This window comes from Podarcis cretensis, assembly GCF_951804945.1.
Source record: "Podarcis cretensis genome assembly, chromosome: 2".
Taxonomy (NCBI): Eukaryota; Metazoa; Chordata; class Lepidosauria; order Squamata; family Lacertidae; genus Podarcis; species Podarcis cretensis.
In genome coordinates this window covers 31085769-31107967 of record NC_137171.1, presented here as the reverse complement: position 1 = coordinate 31107967, position 22199 = coordinate 31085769, and the positions used below count along the sequence as shown (strand labels likewise).

At 47.3% G+C, this 22199-nt stretch overlaps 2 protein-coding genes across 5 annotated transcripts in view; one reads left to right on the top strand and one right to left on the bottom strand.

The window, feature by feature from the left end:
* The window catches only part of LOC307210012 (autocrine proliferation repressor protein A-like), a 229564-nt gene that overhangs the window by 115333 nt on the left and 92032 nt on the right, over positions 1-22199 (top strand). The window lies entirely within an intron of this gene.
* The window catches only part of CYTH1 (cytohesin 1), a 63983-nt gene that overhangs the window by 7828 nt on the left and 33956 nt on the right, over positions 1-22199 (bottom strand). For 2 of the 4 annotated variants that reach the window (XM_079965517.1, XM_079965516.1), the window contains exons 2-9: positions 11666-11748; positions 9896-9960; positions 8516-8582; positions 7906-8024; positions 6651-6731; positions 6269-6381; positions 5460-5608; positions 4986-5097 (exon numbers count right to left, since the gene is read on the bottom strand). In XM_079965517.1, coding sequence (XP_079821643.1) covers positions 4986-5097; positions 5460-5608; positions 6269-6381; positions 6651-6731; positions 7906-8024; positions 8516-8582; positions 9896-9960; positions 11666-11748 — 789 coding nt within the window. Of the gene's footprint in view, positions 1-4984; positions 5098-5459; positions 5609-6268; positions 6382-6650; positions 6732-7905; positions 8025-8515; positions 8583-9895; positions 9961-11665; positions 11749-17348; positions 17503-22199 lie in introns of those variants that run through there. The other 2 variants (XM_079965519.1, XM_079965518.1) reach the window with 2 other exon arrangements.

Below are 22199 nucleotides of genomic sequence, written 5' to 3'. Positions count from 1 at the left end.
ACGAGTATAAATAAGCTCATGAGACCAGGATATTAACCAGTGGTTTCTAGCCATGGTTGCTGTTCAGTGAGTGTGTCCCATCTGCTATAAGCCAAGTCCGCAAAGTTTTGAAATCTTTTAAGCTGGCTACCAAATGTTCATGAAGCAACGTTGTTTGAGAGGTTTTCCAATTTGCTGTCAGTTTTAAGAAGCTGAGGGAATAGACCCTGCCCATTCATTATGCAGCTTTTCCTCCTCCGCCATGACATGGCATTAAATTTAGAAGCCAGGAATATACAATATATACTTTGGATATATATTTTAGTGGTCTGGAGACTTCCAGAGAATGAAGCCACAAGAATTTCTGCTGATTCTTTGTTTTAAGTTATTCTGGTTGCCAAGAAACTCTAAAAAAAGCTAACCCCAATTTAGGCTAATACATCTGGGATAGAGGAAGAGACTCTTAATCTCAGAGTAGTGGGTTTGAGCCGCACATTGAGCAAAACATTCCTGCATTGCAGGGGATTAGACTGGATGACCCTAGCAATCCCTTCCAACTCTACAAGTCTGTGATTCTATCACTTTAACAAATTAACATTCTCCCTTCGTTTATGATGGCGTGAGTCGATGTTCTCCAAAGGATGGCACAAAAGACTCATCAGCCATGGAATCATTGGGTGGCCAAGGCCCCGTCTCTACCTCCACCTCCTTACCCTTAAAAATGGAAGCAGTGACCTACTCCACAGGGTTGTTGCAGAGTTAGGGGGGATAAGGATTGGAAAGGATTTACAGTGTTATAAATGGAGTGGTAAGAACCATGACGCGTTACCCAATCAAGATCTTAACAGCTCACTGCTGCCAGCGTCTCCCTAGCTCTCTGGGCCTCTTCCCTCCACCAACTGGGACTCCAATGCCATGCGGCTGCCAGCATGCATCAGCTTAGCACAATTAATACTTCATTAGTCCTTGTTACAAGAGGCCTCCCCTTCTTTCTGCTGCCTGCGAATTCTTAGGGCCCTTCAGGACAAATGTCCTACGTTAATAACCAGGCTTCTGCAGTTCTAAACTTTATCTCTTGGTTTGGGAATTATTTTAAATGAAGAGAGGTTGAGAAATCTTTAACAGAAATGTATTGAGATATTGTCTCCATGAAAGGAATGCAGCTTTCTCTTAATACTAGCTTTGCCCTTTTCCAGCTTAATGGGAAGGGGGGAAACCCAAGGGGAAGAGCTTTCAGCGGGGCATAAAAAGTTCTGTGGGTATGTTGGGAGGCATGGGGTGGGGCTTGTCATGTGACCTGCAGTAATATAATGGGGCAAGTGCAGTAAGTGCAGGTAGCACCAGCGCAGCCATGCGTGGACACCCCACCCCTGCTGGGATAAGGAACCATGGTTTGCCAGCTGCTTGCTGCAGGGCTGGTAATAAGGCATCACCAACGCCTGGATGGTTTCATGATGGCAGCTGTGCACTCGCTGTAGCTGCACTGCTGGGCCTTCTGGAGCAGGAAGCAGCCAGTCTTAAGCAGCGAACGCAGAGTTTCTTGGCAATAGCAAGCCAGGCTCAGTGGCTATGCACCTTCTCAGGCCGGATTCACAGTGTCAGTTCCCAGAGAGATGTGGCCACGCTGCCATTTTCAAGCAAAGGCGCCATACTGGACAGCAACGTCCATGCCGTGAGGAGCTGCCTCTTCTTGAGGGGCATAGTGACCTCCCTGCCCCCTGCCTCTTTGGGGCAGACAAAGGGCTGGTTCTTCACCGCTGCATCCTACAATGTGATTCTGACTCCTAAAAATCCAGGGTACTGACAAAGCTGGGGAGAGAGATACTGCCAGGCTCAGACCTGGCCATGTTGTGAAGCTTCTTTGGGGCAATTTTTTGAGGCATGGGCCAAACAGGACATGGAAACTCCGCCTTCCCGTCACCCCCCCCCCAATCCCACTCAGCATCCCACCTGTCCCCCAGTTCCCCATGAACTGTGCAGCCAGTTAGCAACGGTGGCAATAGCAGCAATAAGACTAGTAATAATCACCAGCAATTTAAAAGAACGAAAGAACAGAAAAATAAAGAAGCATGGCAGCACACCCCTGGCCCCGGCAAAGCTAGCGAGGGGATATGGGGGTACGTACCTCCTGGAGTTTGGAGGGCAGGGAAAGGCAGTGCCAAAATCATGGAAACATACAAAATGAGGGAGAAAAGAAAATTAAAAAACAAAGGACTTTATCAAATCTGCCCTTGGCGCACACCCCAGTTGCTGCTAGCAGGGGGCGCTGCCCAAGCTAATGAAAGGTGTTGAGCATTAGGGAAAAGAGGGTTGGCAGAAGGGTTTTTCCCCAAACCAGGCCCACGTTTCTCCTGTTGTGGTGCAGGTCTCCCTCTCCGCTAAAATACCAAGAAGGAGAGTGCCCACCTCGAGGTCATCAGGGTGCCAAAGCCAAGGACACAAAAGCCCCAGGAACTCCTGGCAAAAAAAAATAGGTTCGTCCTTGTTGCTAGCTTAGGAAATCCTGGTAGTGTCAGGAATTTGCTTGCCACAGGAACGGCTCCCTGGTCACAGAATTAGCAATTTTAGTGCCAGGGCTGGTGACAGCTGTTAAAGTGGCCTGCAGCCCAGACTCCTCCATGTGGGGGTGGCATGCATCATTCACAGGCGGAAGCAATCAGCAATTTGCTGCTGGGATTCAGCTGGAAGACAGCCAAGGCCCCTGCCCCCAAAATCGTGTACACACGAGGAATCGCCTCTGGTGATTACCAACGCAATTTGGCGCATTCACGGGCCAAATTAATCTCACTCTCCAAGGATTTTAGGCATGTCTTTGTTTTCTGCCGCCACCCTGCGGCACTGTATCCCAGAATAAAGCTCTACCAACTCCTGGGCATTCAGTGGAAGGGTAAAACCACAGGATGCTGTCTGAGTGATTGCTCCTAACTCAGCAGATTTAGCATTTTGTGATAAAGTCAGCAACATGGTCCCGCAGGGATCAAGGGGACTTCCTTCCCATGTAATGGGGGACGGGGGATGAGGACAGGTAGTATTGGGAACCAGGGGGCCTAAATTTGGATATAGCTGCAGCCTAGAATTCCCAATTCAAACATCCCCGTTCAGGCAGAAAAGCTCACCTATCTGCGAAGAAAAGGATTCAGGCCAGTTCTTTCTACTGCCTCTGAGAAAGCTAGCCACAGGAGAAATTCCCAAAGTTGGAAAAGGCCATGCTGAACTGAGTTCTCATTGCAATGTCTGCACTCTTTGCATTAGTACCTGCAGTTTTTTAGTCACAATTTTTAAAATCCGGTGTTAAAAACAAACAAACCCACACACCCCACCTTTGCACCTGACACAGATACACACACCAACATAGATCTGGTGAATGCTTCCTGAACTGAGACACAAGAGGGCTGGAGTTTGAAGCAAATAGAAAAGAGTATTTGATCATGAGTTTCAATCAAGGCTTATTTAACTATAAAGCCAGCTATGGTGCATGTTATCCTGTGTTTGTCCTGTGTCTTTTCTGTGTCTTCATTTGTTTATCCATTGGGTGGATCTGGAGTTAGGGAAGAAGTTATGGCTGTAGGGAAGAAAATTGTGGAGTTTTTGCCAGAAAACATCCTTCCCAGTCCGAAATGAAACTATCTCTTAGGCCTCCTCTTCTGGCTGAACTTCAGGATCCCATATCTTTTCTAAACATAGCTAACAAAGAATGGAAACTTCACAGCAAACAAAATTTATGTTTTGCTACAATCACAACTGTAATATACAACTGTGTTTTCAAGCAACCATATATTTGCTGCTTACGTGCAGGTCTAAAATGGTAAACTGTAAAATATTCTCAAGTTATATCCATGTCCGTAATGATGCACCTAGCAGCCTGTCCTTAAGTCTGCTTTGTGAGCAAGCCTCATTGCTGTCTCCACTGCCGTGAAATGCAACCAATTATTTTAAAATAATTAAAACATGTGTTCTTAATAACAATATCTATCAATCCTTTGTCATTTTGTTGCATGGCTTTGGTTGAAAGGAAAAGAAAGGGTACGATTTAAAAGGTGTGTTGTTCAGACTCAGCACTGAGTCTCAGCTCAGACATCATTCCCCAGGAATATCTGGAGTGTGTGCATCCTCCCTCAATCCCTTGGAATCAAAAGCATCTGTTTCCATTTTATTTCATAAAATGCTCCAAGCAAAAAGAGGATGGTTACACATTCAAACATAGATGAATAATTCCATTAGCCATATTTCATTAAAGATTCAGTGATTGCAAATTTGAATATTCAGAGGATTTGTGCTTTCAAATTTGATTTTCAGATTCCAAGAGATTTAAACAGCCCTAAAGGTGGTGGGGAGAGAAATCGGAGAAACAAACCAGCCAGGGAGCTGCTCCAGCCATAACCTGGCAAGACAACTGAAACATTCTGAGTGAGCAGGAGAAAGATGGTCAAGGGCTGCGCAGGGAAAGGCTGGTGGATGCCTTGCAGGTGCCATGCATGCACTGCCGGTGCGCACACAGCGGGGATGTGGGAGGTGATGCCAGAGACTAGCCTCCAATGTCAGGTGAGAAGCACAGAACCCCAGACAAGCCTTGGGCTAATGCTTAGTCCACTGTGGTTAGGAATATTGGAGCCAGGGAGAGAAAGCCCAAGTTTATCTGCTGTTCCTGGGGCCCATGAAACCAATGTGTCTTCCTCACTGTCATAAGCACCCCAACCCACCAAATCACCGAAACCAGACGGCTGTGCCCAAGTTAAGAGAGCCATTAGGGGACGCTGAGCACTGCAACCAAGACTGCCCTTGCTCAGCATCCTGCTGAAGCATGGATGATTAGGAAAGCATCCTGAGTTCGGCAATGGGTATGTGTTGTGCTGGATTGTGGCCACCGAGCCCCATGCAAAAAAACAAACAAACCGAAGAAGTCACCAGACTGCAGCCGAGCTCCCTGCTCCCTGCAGCCTATGCCATGGCGACAGCCGCACTGCTCCGCATGGCTGAGGCCTTGCACCTTGCGCAGATGCACTCACCGAGCTTCAGAAGCCAGCCTTCACGGTCTGGGTTGAAGAAAGTGTGCGTCAGGTCATTGCCATCATCCTCGGGAATTTTGAAGGGCTCGTTTTTAATGCTCTCGTACAGATTCTGGTAGGAGGAAGAGAAACGCATTGGGGGCCTGTGCAAGTCCAACTCCTGCTTCCCAGGAGGAATAGCCAACCTGGGGAGGGACCAGCGTTTGCATGCAGAAGGTGCCGGGTGAAATCCTCCACATCTAACATGCAAAAAAGTAACGGGTAGCAGGCAATGTGAAAGATCTCTGCCTGAGGCCCAGGAGAGAGTCTCTGTCAACCAGATAAGACGCAACAGGACAATAGTGGGTTAGATGGACAAATACGACCAGGTACAATGGCAACTTCCAATATTTCGATGACCTGCCACCCCCATGTCCCTTATCGCAGTCCTGTGATTTCCAAATACTACTTCCACTCCCTTCCCACAAAGCTCACCCTAAGTAGCTCCTCGGGCAGGTCCCCGCCATCATTGATGCCACGATTCATGGCAATGAAGCGCTCCACTGTCGGCTTGTCCTTAACGTTGGGATTATGAAGACTGGTGTTGAGCATGATGATGGCAAACGAGAGCACATAACAGGTATCTGGGGTGGAGAAAGGTGTGAAGGATGGATCAAGCACAGAATGGGCTGCCCTTTGGGCTCCATCCATTACCAAGGCACAAACTCAGACAATTGGGTAGCCTAGGAAGCGTCACCAAGTCCCAGGATGCATGCTTTGTGTTGGGTTGTTTGCTATCTTGGGGTGGGTGGGTGGCTCGGCGGGGAGCCCTGCTGGATCAGACCAAAGGCCCATCTAGTCCAGCATCCTGTTCTCAGAGTAGTCAACCAAATGCCTGCAGAATGCCCATAAGCAAAACACAAGCTCAAAAGCCCTCTCCCCACTTGTGATTCCCAGGAACTACTTTTCAGAGGCATTCTGCCTCTGACAGTGGAAATAGAACATAGCCACCACGGCTAGTAGCCACTGATAACCTTATACCCATGAACTGGGTCTTTCCAAGCCATCCCAAGTTGGTGGCCATTTCTCCATCTTGTGGGAGCAAAATCCACACTTTTAACTATGGGACAGAACTTTGTGCGGCCCAATGGCCAGCCCTTCTCCACTCCCAAGCAACAAAGCCTGAAAATCTGGCAGTGGGAGCCAGAAGGCACCCAACTGTGAACTCTCTGAGGATGCTCCAGGAAAAACTGCATCCCAAACCCTTGCTGCCTGCAGAGTTCAGCATGTCAATTCGTGCGTACCTGTTGACTGGAAGACACCCGGGTTGCATTGACAGTACCGTTGTGCAAAGGCTTCCATCATCCGATCAATCTTTTGTGCTTCGCCCGGCAACCGGAAGCTCCAAAGGAACTGCCTGCGGGGGAAACGAGCACATAGTCAGCTAAGCTGAGTAGGACTGTGAGCAAAGCTGACAGAGAAGTAACATTCCTTGGTAGAAGGGCTGTGTGGTGTGCCAGAGACTTCCAAGTCACATATTTCCCTCTGTGTGCGTGGACTGCAAACCACTGCTCTTTCCTAGGGAGCCCCAAAGCCCACACATGTCCTCTTCTTGCCTTTTCCGTGCAGGAAAAGAGAAAAAGGACACACCTCTGATTCACTCACAAACATCCTGCTGCCACTCACCGCAGTGCCTGGACAAGGTTGAGGTCTGTAAACTCATGCAGCTCCACGAATGAGTGCAACACCTGGATATTGAAATCATCTCTGTGAGGAGGCAAAATAATAGGGGAACATGTGAGAGTGACCAAACTCACCATTCCCATACAGCTGCCAAACCCCTGCTGCTGCCAAGAACTGGGCTCTCCTCTTGGCCTGGCCTGGAAGCTGCCTTATCCCAGGTGGGACTCTCTCGCCATCTAGTCCAATATTGTCTGTTCCAGTGGTTCCCACATTTCCCCACCCCAGCATGGACTACTGGATGGTCTGGGCAGACCGCTTAATGATTTTTCTGGCTGTTGCAATGTGCCATGCTAGACACGGTATGGTTTTTAATTGTATTTTATTACTCCTTTCATTTCTTATATATTGTATTTTATTGTGTCCACAGAATTAAAATCGAAACACAATGTAAGGAATAGAGGAAGCACTAAAAATGCAATTAAAAATCAATTATGAATGTTTGATGCCATGGAGTTGCCACCTCCCATCTTTAACTACAAATCCACAGACACACCTGGATGAAGTTTGTGGACCTCTGGTGGCCTATGCACCAGAGTTTGGGAACCCCTAGTCTATTCTGACAGGCAGTCTTTCTCCAGGGAAATACATGTAGAGAAGGTTCTCTGTCGTGACTTGCTACCCAATCCCTCATCATTTTAATTGCTACCCAATCCTGGATCATTATACCTGGAGATGCCAGGAACTGGACCTTCTGCATGAATGCAAAATATTCAGTTTTCAATCTGTCAGTTCTGGGCCTTTAAGATGGCCTGGTGTCTATTCTTAAGAAGTTACCAGAAGTCTTCCAAGAAGCTTCAGAGCACAGGCAAGTTATTTCAAGGCTTTAGGTGTTATGCAGTGCTGAAGTACCCAGTACTGGCCAGCTGCAGCGAGAACGATCCTGAAGTCCCATACAGTTTAAATATTCACAATTTCAGTTGGCATTCCTCAGCTGTCCCCCGCAACTTGGTAAGCAAAGCTTGGCTCAGGGCACAGAAACCCTCCAATTAGCCAAGGATGCTAACAAGGTCCTGACTATGAACTCCGGTTCAGCCAGTCCACATGGGAAACTTGAAACAATGGAGCACTGGCAAGAGATCTCTTGGGATCCCAAGTTCTTTTCCCATTTCTTGAATGCCCATGAGAGATAGGAACCAAAGTCCATTATGGTAGTGGCTATAAAGGAAGACCAAGCCCCAGAGCTCCCTTCTCCCTTTACCTTTCACCCAAGTAGTCGCCAATGGCTGTCTTGTTGAGCCCTTCCCCTTTGTAGAGGAACTGGGCAATATCATCGCGGGTGTTCTTCAAGAGGTCGTTCTCTATCAGGAACTGGATTCCCTGCAAGCACAGAAAGAAGAGGGTGTCTCTCTGCATTTGCCCCTGCACAGGACACACAGGTACAGGAACCCAAAACACCTCCAATAATGCACAGAATGCAGATAGTAGATTTGAAATGATCAAGCTGTGTCTCATGCAAACCTTCTTAGTAGTGCCTACAATAGCCCTAAAGGCAGGCTATATTTGCAGGTGAGGGAGCCTGCGGTTTAAAAAATAGTGGCTTGCCTAAGACCATTTAATGGGTTTCGTGGCTGATGTGAGATTTGCACCAGTGGCTTACTGGCCCGCAACTAGATCCACCTTCCCTAGGAGCACATGTGTCTGTTTGGGCATTTCTAACCATTAGCCAGGATCAGTCACCCTGAGACCTGAGCATCCCAACACCATGCCAAGTCCACAAGTCAGTAGCCAGTTTGCCTGCAATGAGGGACCTTGTGGTGGTCCCTGGACAACACCTGTTGCCAGCTCCATAGTAAGGGAGTGTTGATTACCTTCTTAGGGTCCATGTTGAACTTCTTCCTGCCCATCGCCACCTGCTTGTTCCTCTGCATGGTTTTCCTAGAAGGCACAAAAGATTTGGGTTAGAGACACCCCCACCAAGGAGCAGCATGGGGCTGTGCCACTTCATCAATGCTCCACCTGCCTACATCTTAGTCATAGGCAGGCTAGGCAATGAGGCACTTTCCATTCCCCTACCTGACAGGGTGCATCGCACATGCACAAACCCCTCCCCTACTAGTGGCAAGCCTAAGTTTCTAAACACAAGGAAATACATTCTCTACCCCACGAAATAATGAAGACCTCTCGCCACTCCAGCTAAGTTTTGGTGGAACTTGGATGTCTTCCCAGCACTAAAATGGAGACTACAGCAGGGAATTGGCATACCAGCAGACCGATCTCGAGACCATATACTGTGGAAGAGGAGGAGGAAGCCTCCTGGGATGCCCTACATGACAACGGCCTGGCGTCCCCAGGGATGGGCAAAGGAAGCCACACTGAGTGATTGAAAGAGACGTCACATGTCAGTTTCCATTGACAATTTGGGCCGCCTAATCTGTTGGTGACTCCATCTGCCTCAGTTCAGAGTTAACTGCCTGAGACAGGGAACCTGCTGCCAGATGGGGAAGCAAGACCAGTCCTAGAAAAGGGTTTTTTTGGGGGGTGGGAGGGACGACTCTGGGCAAGACAAAACCTAGAGCCTTTAGCGGAACAGACCAGGCCAGAGATCCCTGATGATATTCAAGGCAAAACAGCCTGGGAGCTTTTCGTTCCACATGGTTACTTAAAGAGACTGAACATTACAGCCAGCCAGCCAGAACACACACACACACACACCACTGTCACCCCATTCTTCTCAATAGATTAGTATGATCTTTTTTTTTTTGACAGGCTAGAGGCTCAGCATATAGGCCTCAAATGTAAGCAAATCTGCTCTACACGAACAGAGCTAGGATTAAAATGTCAATTCTCAACACAAGTGTGATGGACTCCAGACCAAGGGAATCCCATTCCTCAGACAACTGAAGTCAGCAAAATAGGGAAATCTATTTTTACTAGGCATCTGAATGGGCCTCCGATAAGTCTTTGGGGTTATTCTTCAAGTTTAAACTCTTGTTTGCCTTTAGATATTGTTTCATCCACAGCATGAAATGTGCAACATTATCTGGACTGACGTTCAAGTATTGCTCCTGGTAGAAGGGGTTGTCTTCTGTTTTCAGTGGACCGATTTGACCCTGAATATCCATTAATGTTAGAATTCACGCCAGCTTTGCTGTGCTGGTTTCTGCTTACTTTATTTCTCCCTATTTCTATTCTGAGAAAGCCCCCCAAAATATCACCTTCCCCATTCCTCCAGCAGAAGCACCACTCACCTCTCTTCTGTAGAGCCCAGGTTCTCGATTTCATTAGTGACCTCTGCTATCTCATCTTTCAGACGCTGCAGAGGAGAAGAAAGGCAGGGGAATGAGCACACCATCAAGTGGGGCTCTTGGAGGGAACTTTTTTTTAAAAAAAAGAACACCTTGGAATTATTACTCCAGCTTTTTCTGTCCTCTTATGCCTTTCCCCATGCTCATTAATCTAGGTTTGAGGATCAGTTGGGTTGGGCAGAGGGAGAAGTAATGCACAGAGAGCAGAAGAAAGACTTGCCAAGTTGACTTCTCCACAAAAATCCAGGAGCCTGCAAGGTAGAGGCTTAAGGAGACTCAGGAAACAGGGTTCAACAACAGAACCTCTCCCTTCCTGCATAAGGGGAAACCCTGTTCCCTTCTTCAGAGACTCATCAGATATAGCTGAAGCCAGCTGCAGGCACCCACTGCCCTGGGAAAGAGAGAAGCCTGCCTGTCTGCCTGTCTTGGCTCAGAGGCAGGCTGGGCTATGGATGCCAATCTGTGGGAGGCATCAGCATGCTGAGCTCTAGGAAGGAAGGAAGAAGAGCAAGCCCCTGGGGCTAACACAATTACTGGGCTAATCTCATTAGGAAGTGTCCAGCATATGGCAGTGATTAGCCTCTCCTACTGCCTTATTTATTGCTGATAGGACTGATGAGCAGCCCTGCCAAGCCCAGCACCCGTGAGCAAGTTGCCACAGGAACAGGCAGCCCATGTCAGAGCCAAGGGGAGGGTGAGACTTACTGCCTCTGAGGGCACGGAAGGAGTGGGACGCAGGGAAGGGGATGTTCTCCTGGCATCACTTTGGAAGGCCTACCCCCATCTTCTTAAAGGTCTGCACCAATATTGGCTAGTTACAGCATCTTTCCTTATATGGGAAATATGGAACAGGTTTGACTGGGAGGTGGGGCTGGTTGACAGAGAATCCTATATCCGTAACCCACCTTCTAACTTGTCATGTCCATAAGGTACATCAACCTGACAGGTCAAGGCTAGAGGCGGGTGGAGATGCCCCTCCCCACCAACTTGATCCTTCGACATGGAAGCTGCACTGGAAGACCCCACCCCCAGCCATTTCTCACCCCCCAAACCCTGCTGGGGTGGCCACAACTGTGCCTGGCTGCTGATCTGCAGTGACGTTTGCCCAAGACACCTGCTGTGCAGAGCCTCAGGGCTGCTGTGCACAGAATCCTCTGGGGGAACAGGAGCAGGAATAGCCATGCACTTGATATCCAAAGAAAGAAATGCCAAAGGTTTCGTGTCCACAAAGAACCACTTGCTGCTAACCCAAGGTGTGTGTGTTGGGGAGTGGGGGGGGGGGAGTAAAGTCTACATGTGCTCAAAGGCATTCTATTTTTGTGTGTGTGTGTGTCACATTTCCAGGGCGAAGTCACAGCACTGAAAACAGTTAAGCCCCAAAAGAGAGGAGGGTGAAGGAGGGAAAGCCAGGACACACAGAGGCACCAAGTCTGGAAGCTACAAAACAGCCACCAACCCTTCCTTGGAATGGGACCTGGTGGGAAGTATTGTGTCAGTCTTGTGCCATACAAACAAACCCCATTAATCCAGCAATTACTTGATCACATCTTAAGAAGCCGCGTTAGACCCAGTCAAAACCACTGGTCCATCAAATTCCAATACTGTCTATACTGACCAGCAGGGAATTTTGCAGCCCTGCCTGCAGATGCCAGAGACTGAACCTGGGACCTTCAGCATGCCCTCCTGCACCCCACACCCCTATCCCCCACATACCTGTATATCTGCCAGCAGCTCCTGCTTGCGTCGGCGGATGTTCTCGAGTTCTTGACGCTCCTCAGGGGTCAGGTCGCTGGGTACTGCCAGGGTCAAGAAACAAAGAGAGAGATTTGCTTACAATGGGTGGATCTCAACAAGGATATGATGTGCTCCTGGCAGGCCAGGGAGACTGATGCAGCAGTCACAATTTCACCCAGAACTGCTTGCTGTAACCAGAATATGCAATAAACCCTTGGGGTATGCAACATATGACCCAGCGTACACATTTTTTTCATTCCACTGTTGATTCCACTATATGGCATTCATCAGCACAATATGTGTGATGACCACTTGCCGATATGGGTTGATGGTGGTGCTGGTTTTTCGGAGGGGAGAAATAGTCCAATATAAGAGACTGGAACAGCAAACCAATATTTGCTATGACAAGCCAATGGGGCCACCATTGTTAGATACAGTGTGTATCTGTTGGTTTCTGGGAGCAAAGAAGCTATGCGTATTACATGATGCCTTGCTTGTGCATTTCCCAGAAGCTTCTGACTGGATAGTGTTAGACACAGAATGCTACATCGAGATGGATCCTTTTGGTAACAGGCATAGCAGTCAGACAAGCCAGAAACTACTTTGCTTCAATAGTGAGTAGCATCAACTTCCCACAAATCGTTTCTTTCCCACTCCACTCCAAAATCACCAAGCACAGAATTGCTGCACTGACTTCTGCATATTAGGTTAGAGAGACCTGTGTTCGATCACTAGCTGTCAAAGCTCCATTGAACACAATTAGATCCTCCTTTGAACAACAGAGAGGAAGACATTATTTCTGGGAAGGGAAAGCCACAGAAACATACAAAAATAAAGGTCACCGTGAAGGTCAAGGCAACTGCAGGACTCACAAGATAGAAGCAACATTCTGAAACATGGAAAGCCATGGTTTGTCATTGGCTTATGAAGCCTGGTTTATTTTAAATATGGCTTGGTGTTACATGTGAACCCAGCACCCTTCCTTAACTGTAGTTTGCTTGGCCAGCCCACCCTAGACACTGATGAAGCTACAAAGAAAGGAGGCAAGAACAGCTGGAAAACAAAACTGACCATAGAGTAACAAGCCATGGTTAGTTTGATTCTCTGTGGGGCAACCTCTGGTTAACATGTGGTTTGTTAAGCAAACCATGGCTTAGCATTATAAACTCTTCCTTCTAGGTAGCCATTAAAAAAAAAGGCACAGATGTCTCTCACACATTGAATCTTGCCAACCTACAACCCAGTCTCAAGATTCAGGAATCGATGCTTAAGCAAACATTTTTGGAAAGCTAAGCTCCCCAAACCGGGCTGTTTATTGCCAATGACATGAAAGGCAAGATTAAATTGTTGCATGTGTGAAACAAGATCTTCTCCTATAGGACTTCCTCCCCTCTCCTCTGCCTGCAACACATGAACAGGTTTGGGGAGGAATGGGTGGAAAAGTCCCATTGCAGCAGTGGACCTTGTTCCACTTACGCATACATCACTGAATGCTATGTTGAATTCTTCCCGAGGCTTCTCCTATTAAGCACCACAATCACCACCACAAGGAAGGATCTAAGGCAATCTTGATCCTCCAGAGTGAATTAAGGATGCAGGTGTGCTGCCACAAGCATCAGGCAACAGGGGGGAAATTTGCCGTCATACATACACAGCAATGTCATACTTCCAAGAGAAACCCACTGCAGTCATTCAAGGCTACATCTGTTTTTGCCACTGTCCAAACAACCCCTCCAAAACAGTGCTAGGATACATGCAGAGCACTGCACAAAGGTGACTTGAAGCTGCAGGCCTCAGACCACAGGCCAGCTCCTCCTTTCTCATGTGTGAGCCCAAACAAAAATAGAAGCACTTAAGAAGGCCACGTTGGCTGTGGCTTCCTAGCAAAAAGGCACGACTCCTGTTGAGAACCCCAGAAAGAGAGGCAGGACACAGCACAGGAAGGTAATGATGCACCCCAGAACTCTGTCCTGCATCTGTGCGGTATAACATACAGTGGATTCTCACATCTGCAGCTCGCAGCATGAGACAGACATTTCCCAAATACCGCTGGAGGAATTCAAGCAATGCTCCAGGCATCACATTCTAGTCTCTGCAGGCAGGGGGAGTGTCTTGGTTTGACCCTGCTGGGAGCATTGCTGATTCAGCTGCTTTGAGATGGGGAGAGGCAGGACCAAGCCCAGAGGTCAACAGAGGAACAGAAGGCAGGTTCTACCATCCTGGCCATACCACTGCAGTTGCCCAGTGGGGAACGTGTACCCAGGCAGTCAGGGGCAGAACGTGGTGGTGCTCCCTTGCCTTATGGAGGGTGTGTGGAGAGCAGCAGGGTCCCTGTCCTCAACAGGGAGCACAGACCTGTAGCCGGGGTGGGGAGCCTGGCTCTAGCTTTGAGGGCTATTTCAAAGAGATCAGAGTTCCTGACACAACAAGGCTCCATTGTGTGGCTGCTGGAACAGAGAAGCCAGAACAAGGGAAGTGCCTTTTCATTGCTTTGCAGTTGGACACGAGGGCAGGAGCCCAAAGCCAAGATACTGCAGCCGCAGCATACAAAGGAGGCAGCTCTTAAAGAGGCAGTGCCTCCCCCCTTCCAGCAGGCAGGGCAGGTGGGCCCATAGCAGGAGCTCTGGGAGGCTTAAAGCTGAAATTCAGCATTCAACTAAGTAATTACGTAATGCATTAATAGAATGGCACTAACTGGGGTGGAAAGAAATATACCAATTTCCAAAACTACTGTGCTCTCTCAGAAGCTTAACAAAAACAAAGCAGAAGATCTCACAGAGGGCCCCTCTTTAGAACAGCAAGTACGGGGGGTGTGCTGGTGGACCTTACTCCTGGGTACTCGTCATGATCTTGTTTCCAAAAAAAACCCAGCACCTAAGGCTGGGAGTCCCTAAATATGTGCAGAATTCACTCCCAGAGGTCTGCCCTTCCTTTTGTGAATGGAAAAGTGCACTCCCACAGAGCACCTATCCTTTGGGGAAGAAATGCCTCTTTGCCTGGAGACTGAAATGTAGCATCCCACACAATGTTTTCATAGAATTGTGGAGTTGGAAAGGACCACGAGGGTTATCTAGTCGAACCCCCTGCAATGAAGGAATCTCTTTTGCCCCATGTGGGGGCTCAAACCCACAACCCTGAGATTAAGAGTTTCATGCTCTACTGACTGAAACCAGTGGCTTCACCTTGCTCCTCCCCCACCAGACTAGATGATAAGGCTGATTGTTGAATGACTACATGAGAGGGGGAAGTGCAGGCGACATTCTAGGAAGGACAACTGGTCTGCATGAAATCCAAGAGACCAAGGAGTAAAGAAGCTGAGTGCACCCCGCTGAACGCTATCCAGCATCTCCATGGTCCTCTTTGGTGCGCAGGCATTCTGAATCACAGCGCATGTAATCTGCCACAAGTGCAGCTGGCCCTCCTATGTCATATCCTGTCGAGTTGGCAATTCTAGGCCTCTGCCCCTGCAATGACTCCAGCGGAGCCATCCAAACCTTGGCTCTTTGGTTACAGAAACAGGTTTCTCATAAAAGGTTGCATTAGCAAGATGGATGGCAAGATGGATGGCGGCCTTGTAAACAGGCAAAAACTCATAGAGGTGAAATGCTACAAATGCCATTGTGTTCTCCACACACACCCTCCACTGGCCCATGCCTCCTTTCTGCATTATTGGCTCCACGTTTCCTCCTGAACTCTGTATGTCCCTGTTCAAAGATGCCAGCAGTTGGTTTTGTCAACGGAAAAGGCTGGGCTTTTTGGATTAATTGGGAGGAGAAAGTGTGTAAGCAACCCTTGTTCCTGCTATTGCTATCAAGATGCAATAAAGCAGCTGACTGCCACATTCACATGGGCCTTCTTTATTTCATAGATCGTTTGACCACAGTCAAATAATAGGCAGTCAATTGACTGGTATCTGACTGGTCAATTGACTTGAGTCCCAACTCCAGCTAAGTCAGTGCTATAGATAAACAGTGGGGCTGGTAATTAGGAGAAGATGTTATGAAGGAGGGGCTGGGGTGTGTGTCTATTTATGTGCCTCCATAGGTACAGAGAAACACTAATAAGCAAAGGCACTCCGGGCTTAGTCCAAGCAAAATACCTGAGTAAATGACTTCCAATCAGCTGGATGGGTATTGCAGGTGGGAAGGCAGAACTCCCCAATGAGCAATGATTTATCCAGAGAATCACCCATCAGCACAAACCCTGACTGCTCTAACCCCTACCACTTACTCTCTTCCCAGAAGACCAAGCAATAAGGGCTCCAACACCTGAAGCTATCAAAAAGAAAAACATTTTTTAACAATTCATTCAAAACATTTGTAACCCATTCTTCAGCTGGAAATGTTCCCAGAGTGACTTACAAATCAATAAAAGCAACACAGTCCCTGCCTGCCATCCGGCTTACGGTCTAAAAAGGCATGGTGCAAAAGGAAAGAAGGGAAGGGGGAGCGGGATGGAGAAGAGGAAAACAAGCAAAGACTGGTGAAAAATTCTCAAAACATGCTTTTAGTGTGAATTGTGTTTATTTTATATATTTTATGAAATGGCCTGCTTTGCTTTCATCCAATGCTGTTGTCTGGGTTGCAAGTAAGAGTGCAGTTCTACCCCACCTGTGGGTCAAATTCATCTGAGCTCAGTCTGAAGAGAGCTTTGGTATGCAAGAACGGGGAACCCTAGCTTGAAGGAACCCCCTTGCCCTATATGTCAGCCCCAATGGGAGTCCTACTCAACTCCCAGAGACAGTGCTGTCCTCTACACCCCCTACCAAAGCATATACAGGGGGATGTGTCGAAACAGGAAACAGTAAGCAGAATCACACTAACATTAAGACAAGGATGTTAGTGGGTTACTTCTATCCTTCTCATTTGTGTGCTCTTTCAGGGCCAACTCCCCCTCTTCCTCCCCTCCCCACCCCACCAAAAAAATTAGAAGCTTGAGCTTCTAATTTCTTCTTTTTTCCAGGTCCACCGGCTGCTTGACCCACAAGAGGGACTCTCTTTGCCCCTTGGGCTCTTAATGCCCACCCACCAATTCACACACTTGGCTGGCTGCCAACATAGACTGCCCCCCTTTGACAGCCACCACTCTAAGCAGCCTTTCCCCTTTCTTAGTGCCTATCTACTCTCTGAGCAGGGCAATGGCAGCCCATAATGAGGATGATGGTGGTGGCATCTACCCCCACCCAATATCAGCCACTTCTGTACACCTTTCAGTTAGGGGCCCTTGACTTAAACAGCCCCGGAGTAGAAACATGGCATTCCCACCCTGGTGAAATCACTCTCTTCCCTCCTCTCCTGCAGACACTTTGGGAAAATCCAGTCCGTGCATAAACATGGGCCCAAAGGAAGGCAGGAGCAACAACACACAGTGCCTTTCCCCTCCCCTCCATGCCTGGAATAATCTGCTGGGGAGCCAGAAAACGGGCAGGCAGGGGAAGCACAGCATGCTGGTGGACGGGGCAGAAAGGAGTGCAGCACCAGGCATGGCTATGACAGAAAGGCCAGGCACATGGTGCTCGGCATGGAAAAGGCACTGGCACATGGCACCAAATGCAGCCATGAGGGACCAAGCAGCACACAAGACGGGGGGGCCAAACAGCAGAGAATTCCCCTTTGCAAACATAATACACGGGGAGAGAGGGAGAGGAGGGGGAGAGACTTACCCCAGGCTGCCGCCCAGCTTTTTCTGCCCACTGTCAAAGTAAGCCCTGTGACACACCATCAGTGCGCTAGTAGCCCATGTGCTGGGGAGCCCAGCCCTGTCAAGGAGAAGGGGCTGTGTCTCAGCCTCCTCTCATTTTGCTCAGCTGAGCTCCTCTGCTCGTGCTGCCTTCCATGGAGGATGACAGCTTTGGAACCCCGCCCACCTGCCAAGGCCTGGGGATTAACCCCTGCCTGTCCAGGCTGCAGCACAGGGAGGGCATGTGTGCAGGACATTTGCGCACAAAGTGGGAGCAAGCAGCAAATACATGGAAATATGAGTATCAGAAGCAGTTACACACACACATATCTGGGTGTGATATTATGAGTTTCTAGCAGAATTACATGCTCAAGGAGGAAATGCTGTTCAGCCTCTAAGGAAGATGCGTCTTTTTCCCTTACTGCCTTTCTTGTCTTCTCAGGACCCTAAAACAGATGCAAAATTTGCAGCCACACAGATGTTATTCTTAGCGCCTCACTCAGAAGCAATTCATTGTTTCTCTCATTGGCAAGCATGCCAGAAACAAGGGCAGCACTCCTGCATCACAACATGCACACTCTCATAGTTTAATGCAGCTGGATAGGTGTTTAATCTTAGGCGCAGGCGTGTGCGCACGCACACACACACACACACACACACAGAGAGGTTTCTGATACCACAGACTTAAATATTGGAGAATTCAGCTTTTACCCATGGCATGGTGAAATCTGATCTTAGTTTCCTATAAATTAAGGTTATTTAAGCTAAACTTATTTCTTGTTAAGTTTTGTAAATTTAAGGCTGCATCAACTTCATCTGCTTTAATTTTCATTCTATTTAAAGGATGCCCCTGCATTACTTGTTCCTACCTTCATCCTTCATAGTATGTGCTTTTATACCAGACAACATTACTTCCTCGCCTTGCATTCTGCCTTAATGAGAGATGCCTTCTCTGAAGTTTTCGGCAAGTTTTCTGCTGATCAGACATCCAATCTGCTTTTGTGGTAGCGACTTGTTAAATGTGCTACACAGCCAGGCATTTTATCATTCCCATTCTTAATTATACCAGGTGGTTTCCTTAGTACTTGTGAAAATCTTTGTAATTCATTAACACTTTATAGGTGTTCTCTTTCAAAGCCCTGCCCGCCCAGCAGCACAATTGCTCTTCTCCATGCCAGAAGGGGACCAGTGTACCATCATCATCCACTGCCTGTTTGAAGGAAAAGATGCTCCTCCACAACAACATCCCTTTCTTCTTAATCCTCACAATTCCCTATATCTTAGTAGGACATGTTTAATTTTTCAAGTTTCAGGTGGAGATGCTAAAAAGTTGTAACATGACTTGGGAATTCAAAACAAATTTTGGTTAAATTAATATAATTTAGTTCTGCTTGGTAAGTAAATGCATGTAAAACTGCGTAGAAATCATTAAACTGATTGCCAAGTAATAATATTAATATCAATAATACTGTTATATTAAATTTATTATTATTAAGCATTACCTAATATTTAAATAAGGTAAAATTAAAATTATTTGGTTTTCCAAAAGCAGTTCATGTGCTTCTTCATCAAATGTAGACTTAACAAGCTAAATGTTGCCCGATCACAAAAATAGTAGATTTGAATTCCTCATACACGAAACCATATTTTTAAGGAACGCCCCCCCCCCCACTGAAATTTGCAGAAATTAAGTTTCACCCCCTAAAATGACACACCCTAATGTCCTAATCTTGCTTATGAGAGTCTGCAAGGATATGGACTGAAATGGGGGGTGAATTTTCAGAGGGGGCATTGACTTTTTAGAGGGGGTTGCAAACTAAGGGGAAAGACCCTTCATCCCAGGTAAATGTGGGTTCAGCTGTGTGGCATTTTAGTTTGTTTCTTTTTTAATTTCACATTCATGGCCACTTCATTATATTTAGCTATAGTCACATGCTTATTTTCTTGCGATTTTGCATAGCTTCTGCTATTCTTTTCAGAAGCCTCTTGTGAATGTGACACGTAGTTCCATAACTTCGACTGGCGTACTCATTCATTCAGTAGATCAGGTGGAATATAGCATTATATTTAGTGATGGGAAACAACAACATGTTGACCTGGAGTTGCTGTGTTTGAAAAGTTGCCAAATATTAATTCCTATTCTGTTCATTCTAGGAAACATAGCACCAAAGTAAGGTTGAAAGTCACATTTTTCAAAATAGAGAACAATAGCACTGCATCTGGAAAATTGATTTTGGGGCGGAGCATTCAGGGGTGGTGTTTATCCCTCCAAAAGATTTAGAATGCTGTGCTAAACTCTTCAGATTCTAACTGCAAGAAAATAACTTCCATGCACTTTGATACTTGCCCATGTGTTTTCAAATTCAGTACTTTCCTGCAGCTTAGTGAGCTAGAAAGCCAACCCTACAGACTCACTCGTAATGGAGTTCCACTTTGAGAAAGCCCCATTAGAATTCAGCACTGGCAGTCCCATTAGATTTGTTCCACTATTCCATTTTCTCCTCCATTTCAGACCAAACTCTCTGGAGCAGCAGTGGAGAAGCAATGATGTGTGACTGGCTGGGTCCAAAGGGAGTTGCAGTCCATCAACATCTGGAGAGTCACCATTTCCCCATCCTTCCTCTAGAGGAGCTTCTTCAAGCAAAGTATGAGAGCTCCGGGGTCCTTCTGACACATCCCTCACTTTTATGCCACCTCTTCTAAGGCCTGGTTTGGTGCATCTAAGCTAGCACTTCCTTCAGGCTCTCCCAGCACAAGCTTCTCTAGCAGATGCTAAATCTCCATTATCCTAAGCTCACAGCAACAGCACAAACCTATGCATGTGTGTTCAGAAGTTAAGTACTGCAAAGTTCAGTAAGTCTTAGAATCATAGAATCATAGAATCATAGAATCATAGAGTTGGAAGAGACCACAAGGGCCATCGAGTCCAACCCCCTGCCAAGCAGGAAACACCATCAGAGCACTCCTGACATATGGTTGTCAAGCCTCTGCTTAAAGACCTCCAAAGAAGGAGACTCCACCACACACCTTGGCAGCAAATTCCACTGTCGAACAGCTCTTACTGTCAGGAAGTTCTTCCTAATGTTTAGGTGGAATCTTCTTTCTTGTAGTTTGGAACCATTGCTCCGTGTCCGCTTCTCTGGAGCAGCAGAAAACAACCTTTCTCCCTCCTCTATGTGACATCCTTTTATATATTTGAACATGGCTATCATATCACCCCTTAACCTCCTCTTCTCCAGGCTAAACATGCCCAGCTCCCTTAGCCGTTCTTCATAAGGCATCGTTTCCAGGCCTTTGACCATTTTGGTTGCCCTCCTCTGGACACGTTCCAGTTTGTCAGTGTCCTTCTTGAACTGTGGTGCCCAGAACTGGACACAGTACTCCAGGTGAGGTCTGACCAGAGCAGAATACAGTGGCACTATTACTTCCCTTGATCTAGATGCAATACTCCTATTGATGCAGCCCAGAATTGCATTGGCTTTTTTAGCTGCCGCGTCACACTGTTGGCTCATGTCAAGTTTGTGGTCAACCAAGACTCCTAGATCCTTTTCACATGTACTGCTCTCAAGCCAGGTGTCACCCATCTTGTATTTGTGCCTCTCATTTTTTTTGCCCAAGTGCAATACTTTACATTTCTCCCTGTTAAAATTCATCTTGTTTGTTTTGGCCCAGTTCTCTAATCTGTCAAGGTCGTTTTGAAGTGTGATCCTGTCCTCTGGGGTGTTAGCCACCCCTCCCAGTTTGGTGTCATCTGCAAATTTGATCAGGATGCCCTTGAGTCCATCATCCAAGTCGTTGATAAAGATGTTGAATAAGACTGGGCCCAAGACAGAACCCTGGGGCACCCCACTAGTCACTCTTCTCCAGGATGAAGAGGAACCATTGATGAGCACCCTTTGGGTTCGGTCAGTCAGCCAGTTACAAATCCACTGAGTGGTAGCATAGTCAAGACCGCATTTTACCAGCTTCTTTACAAGAATATCATGGGGCACCTTGTCAAATGCCTTGCTGAAATCAAGGTAGGCTACATCTTACTCCCCAGCAAATGGGTATGGAGTACCTCAGTGGAGCAATTTCTCAAAAGGCCTCTTCTCCTCCTAAATGCCCTAAGAGCAAACTGTCCCAAGATGCAATGCATTCAGATTATGTTCCCAAGATCAGTTCCACCCTGTTGTGACACCAGACCTACATACAGGTATCCGTCTCTTCTGCTTCTGGCATTGCTTGAACCTCTTTCCTAATCCTAGTTGCAGATTCAGGTTCTGAACCCCGAAAGGTTTTTTTGTTCCTTTGATTTCTCCCATGAAGCCCTGGACTGAAATCCGAAATATCTTCAACCTAATCCGGGAAGTTTAAAAACCACACACAGACCCTCCTTGTGCCGCCTCTTCATAACAAGCACTTCTCCCCCCACTGCCTACAAGGGCATCCCTCCCCACAAACCTTGAAAACAAGGTTTGATTCATCCCACTCCCCAAATCACGGCTACATAAATACAACTTAGCTAACAAGATATGACAGCGTCTTCAAGAACCAGTGTCCTTGTCAATGACACTTTGTCATTCCACTGATGCATGGCAAGATCCACAAGGCAGCCCACAACAGCAGGCAACAATGGTGAACAAGCAAGAGGAACATGTGGCCAATTCCACAGAGCAGGGTTGTGGCTGCCCCTTTAAACTCACCACATGGCAAGCCATTTGTATCCTGCAGCTCATCACAGAGAACACAGTATTTTTACCAGCACACCAAAGGAAAAGACAAGGCTCAGTGGTAGAACAACTGCATTGCATGTAGAAGGACCCATGTTCAAAGCCTGGCATCTTCCGGCAGG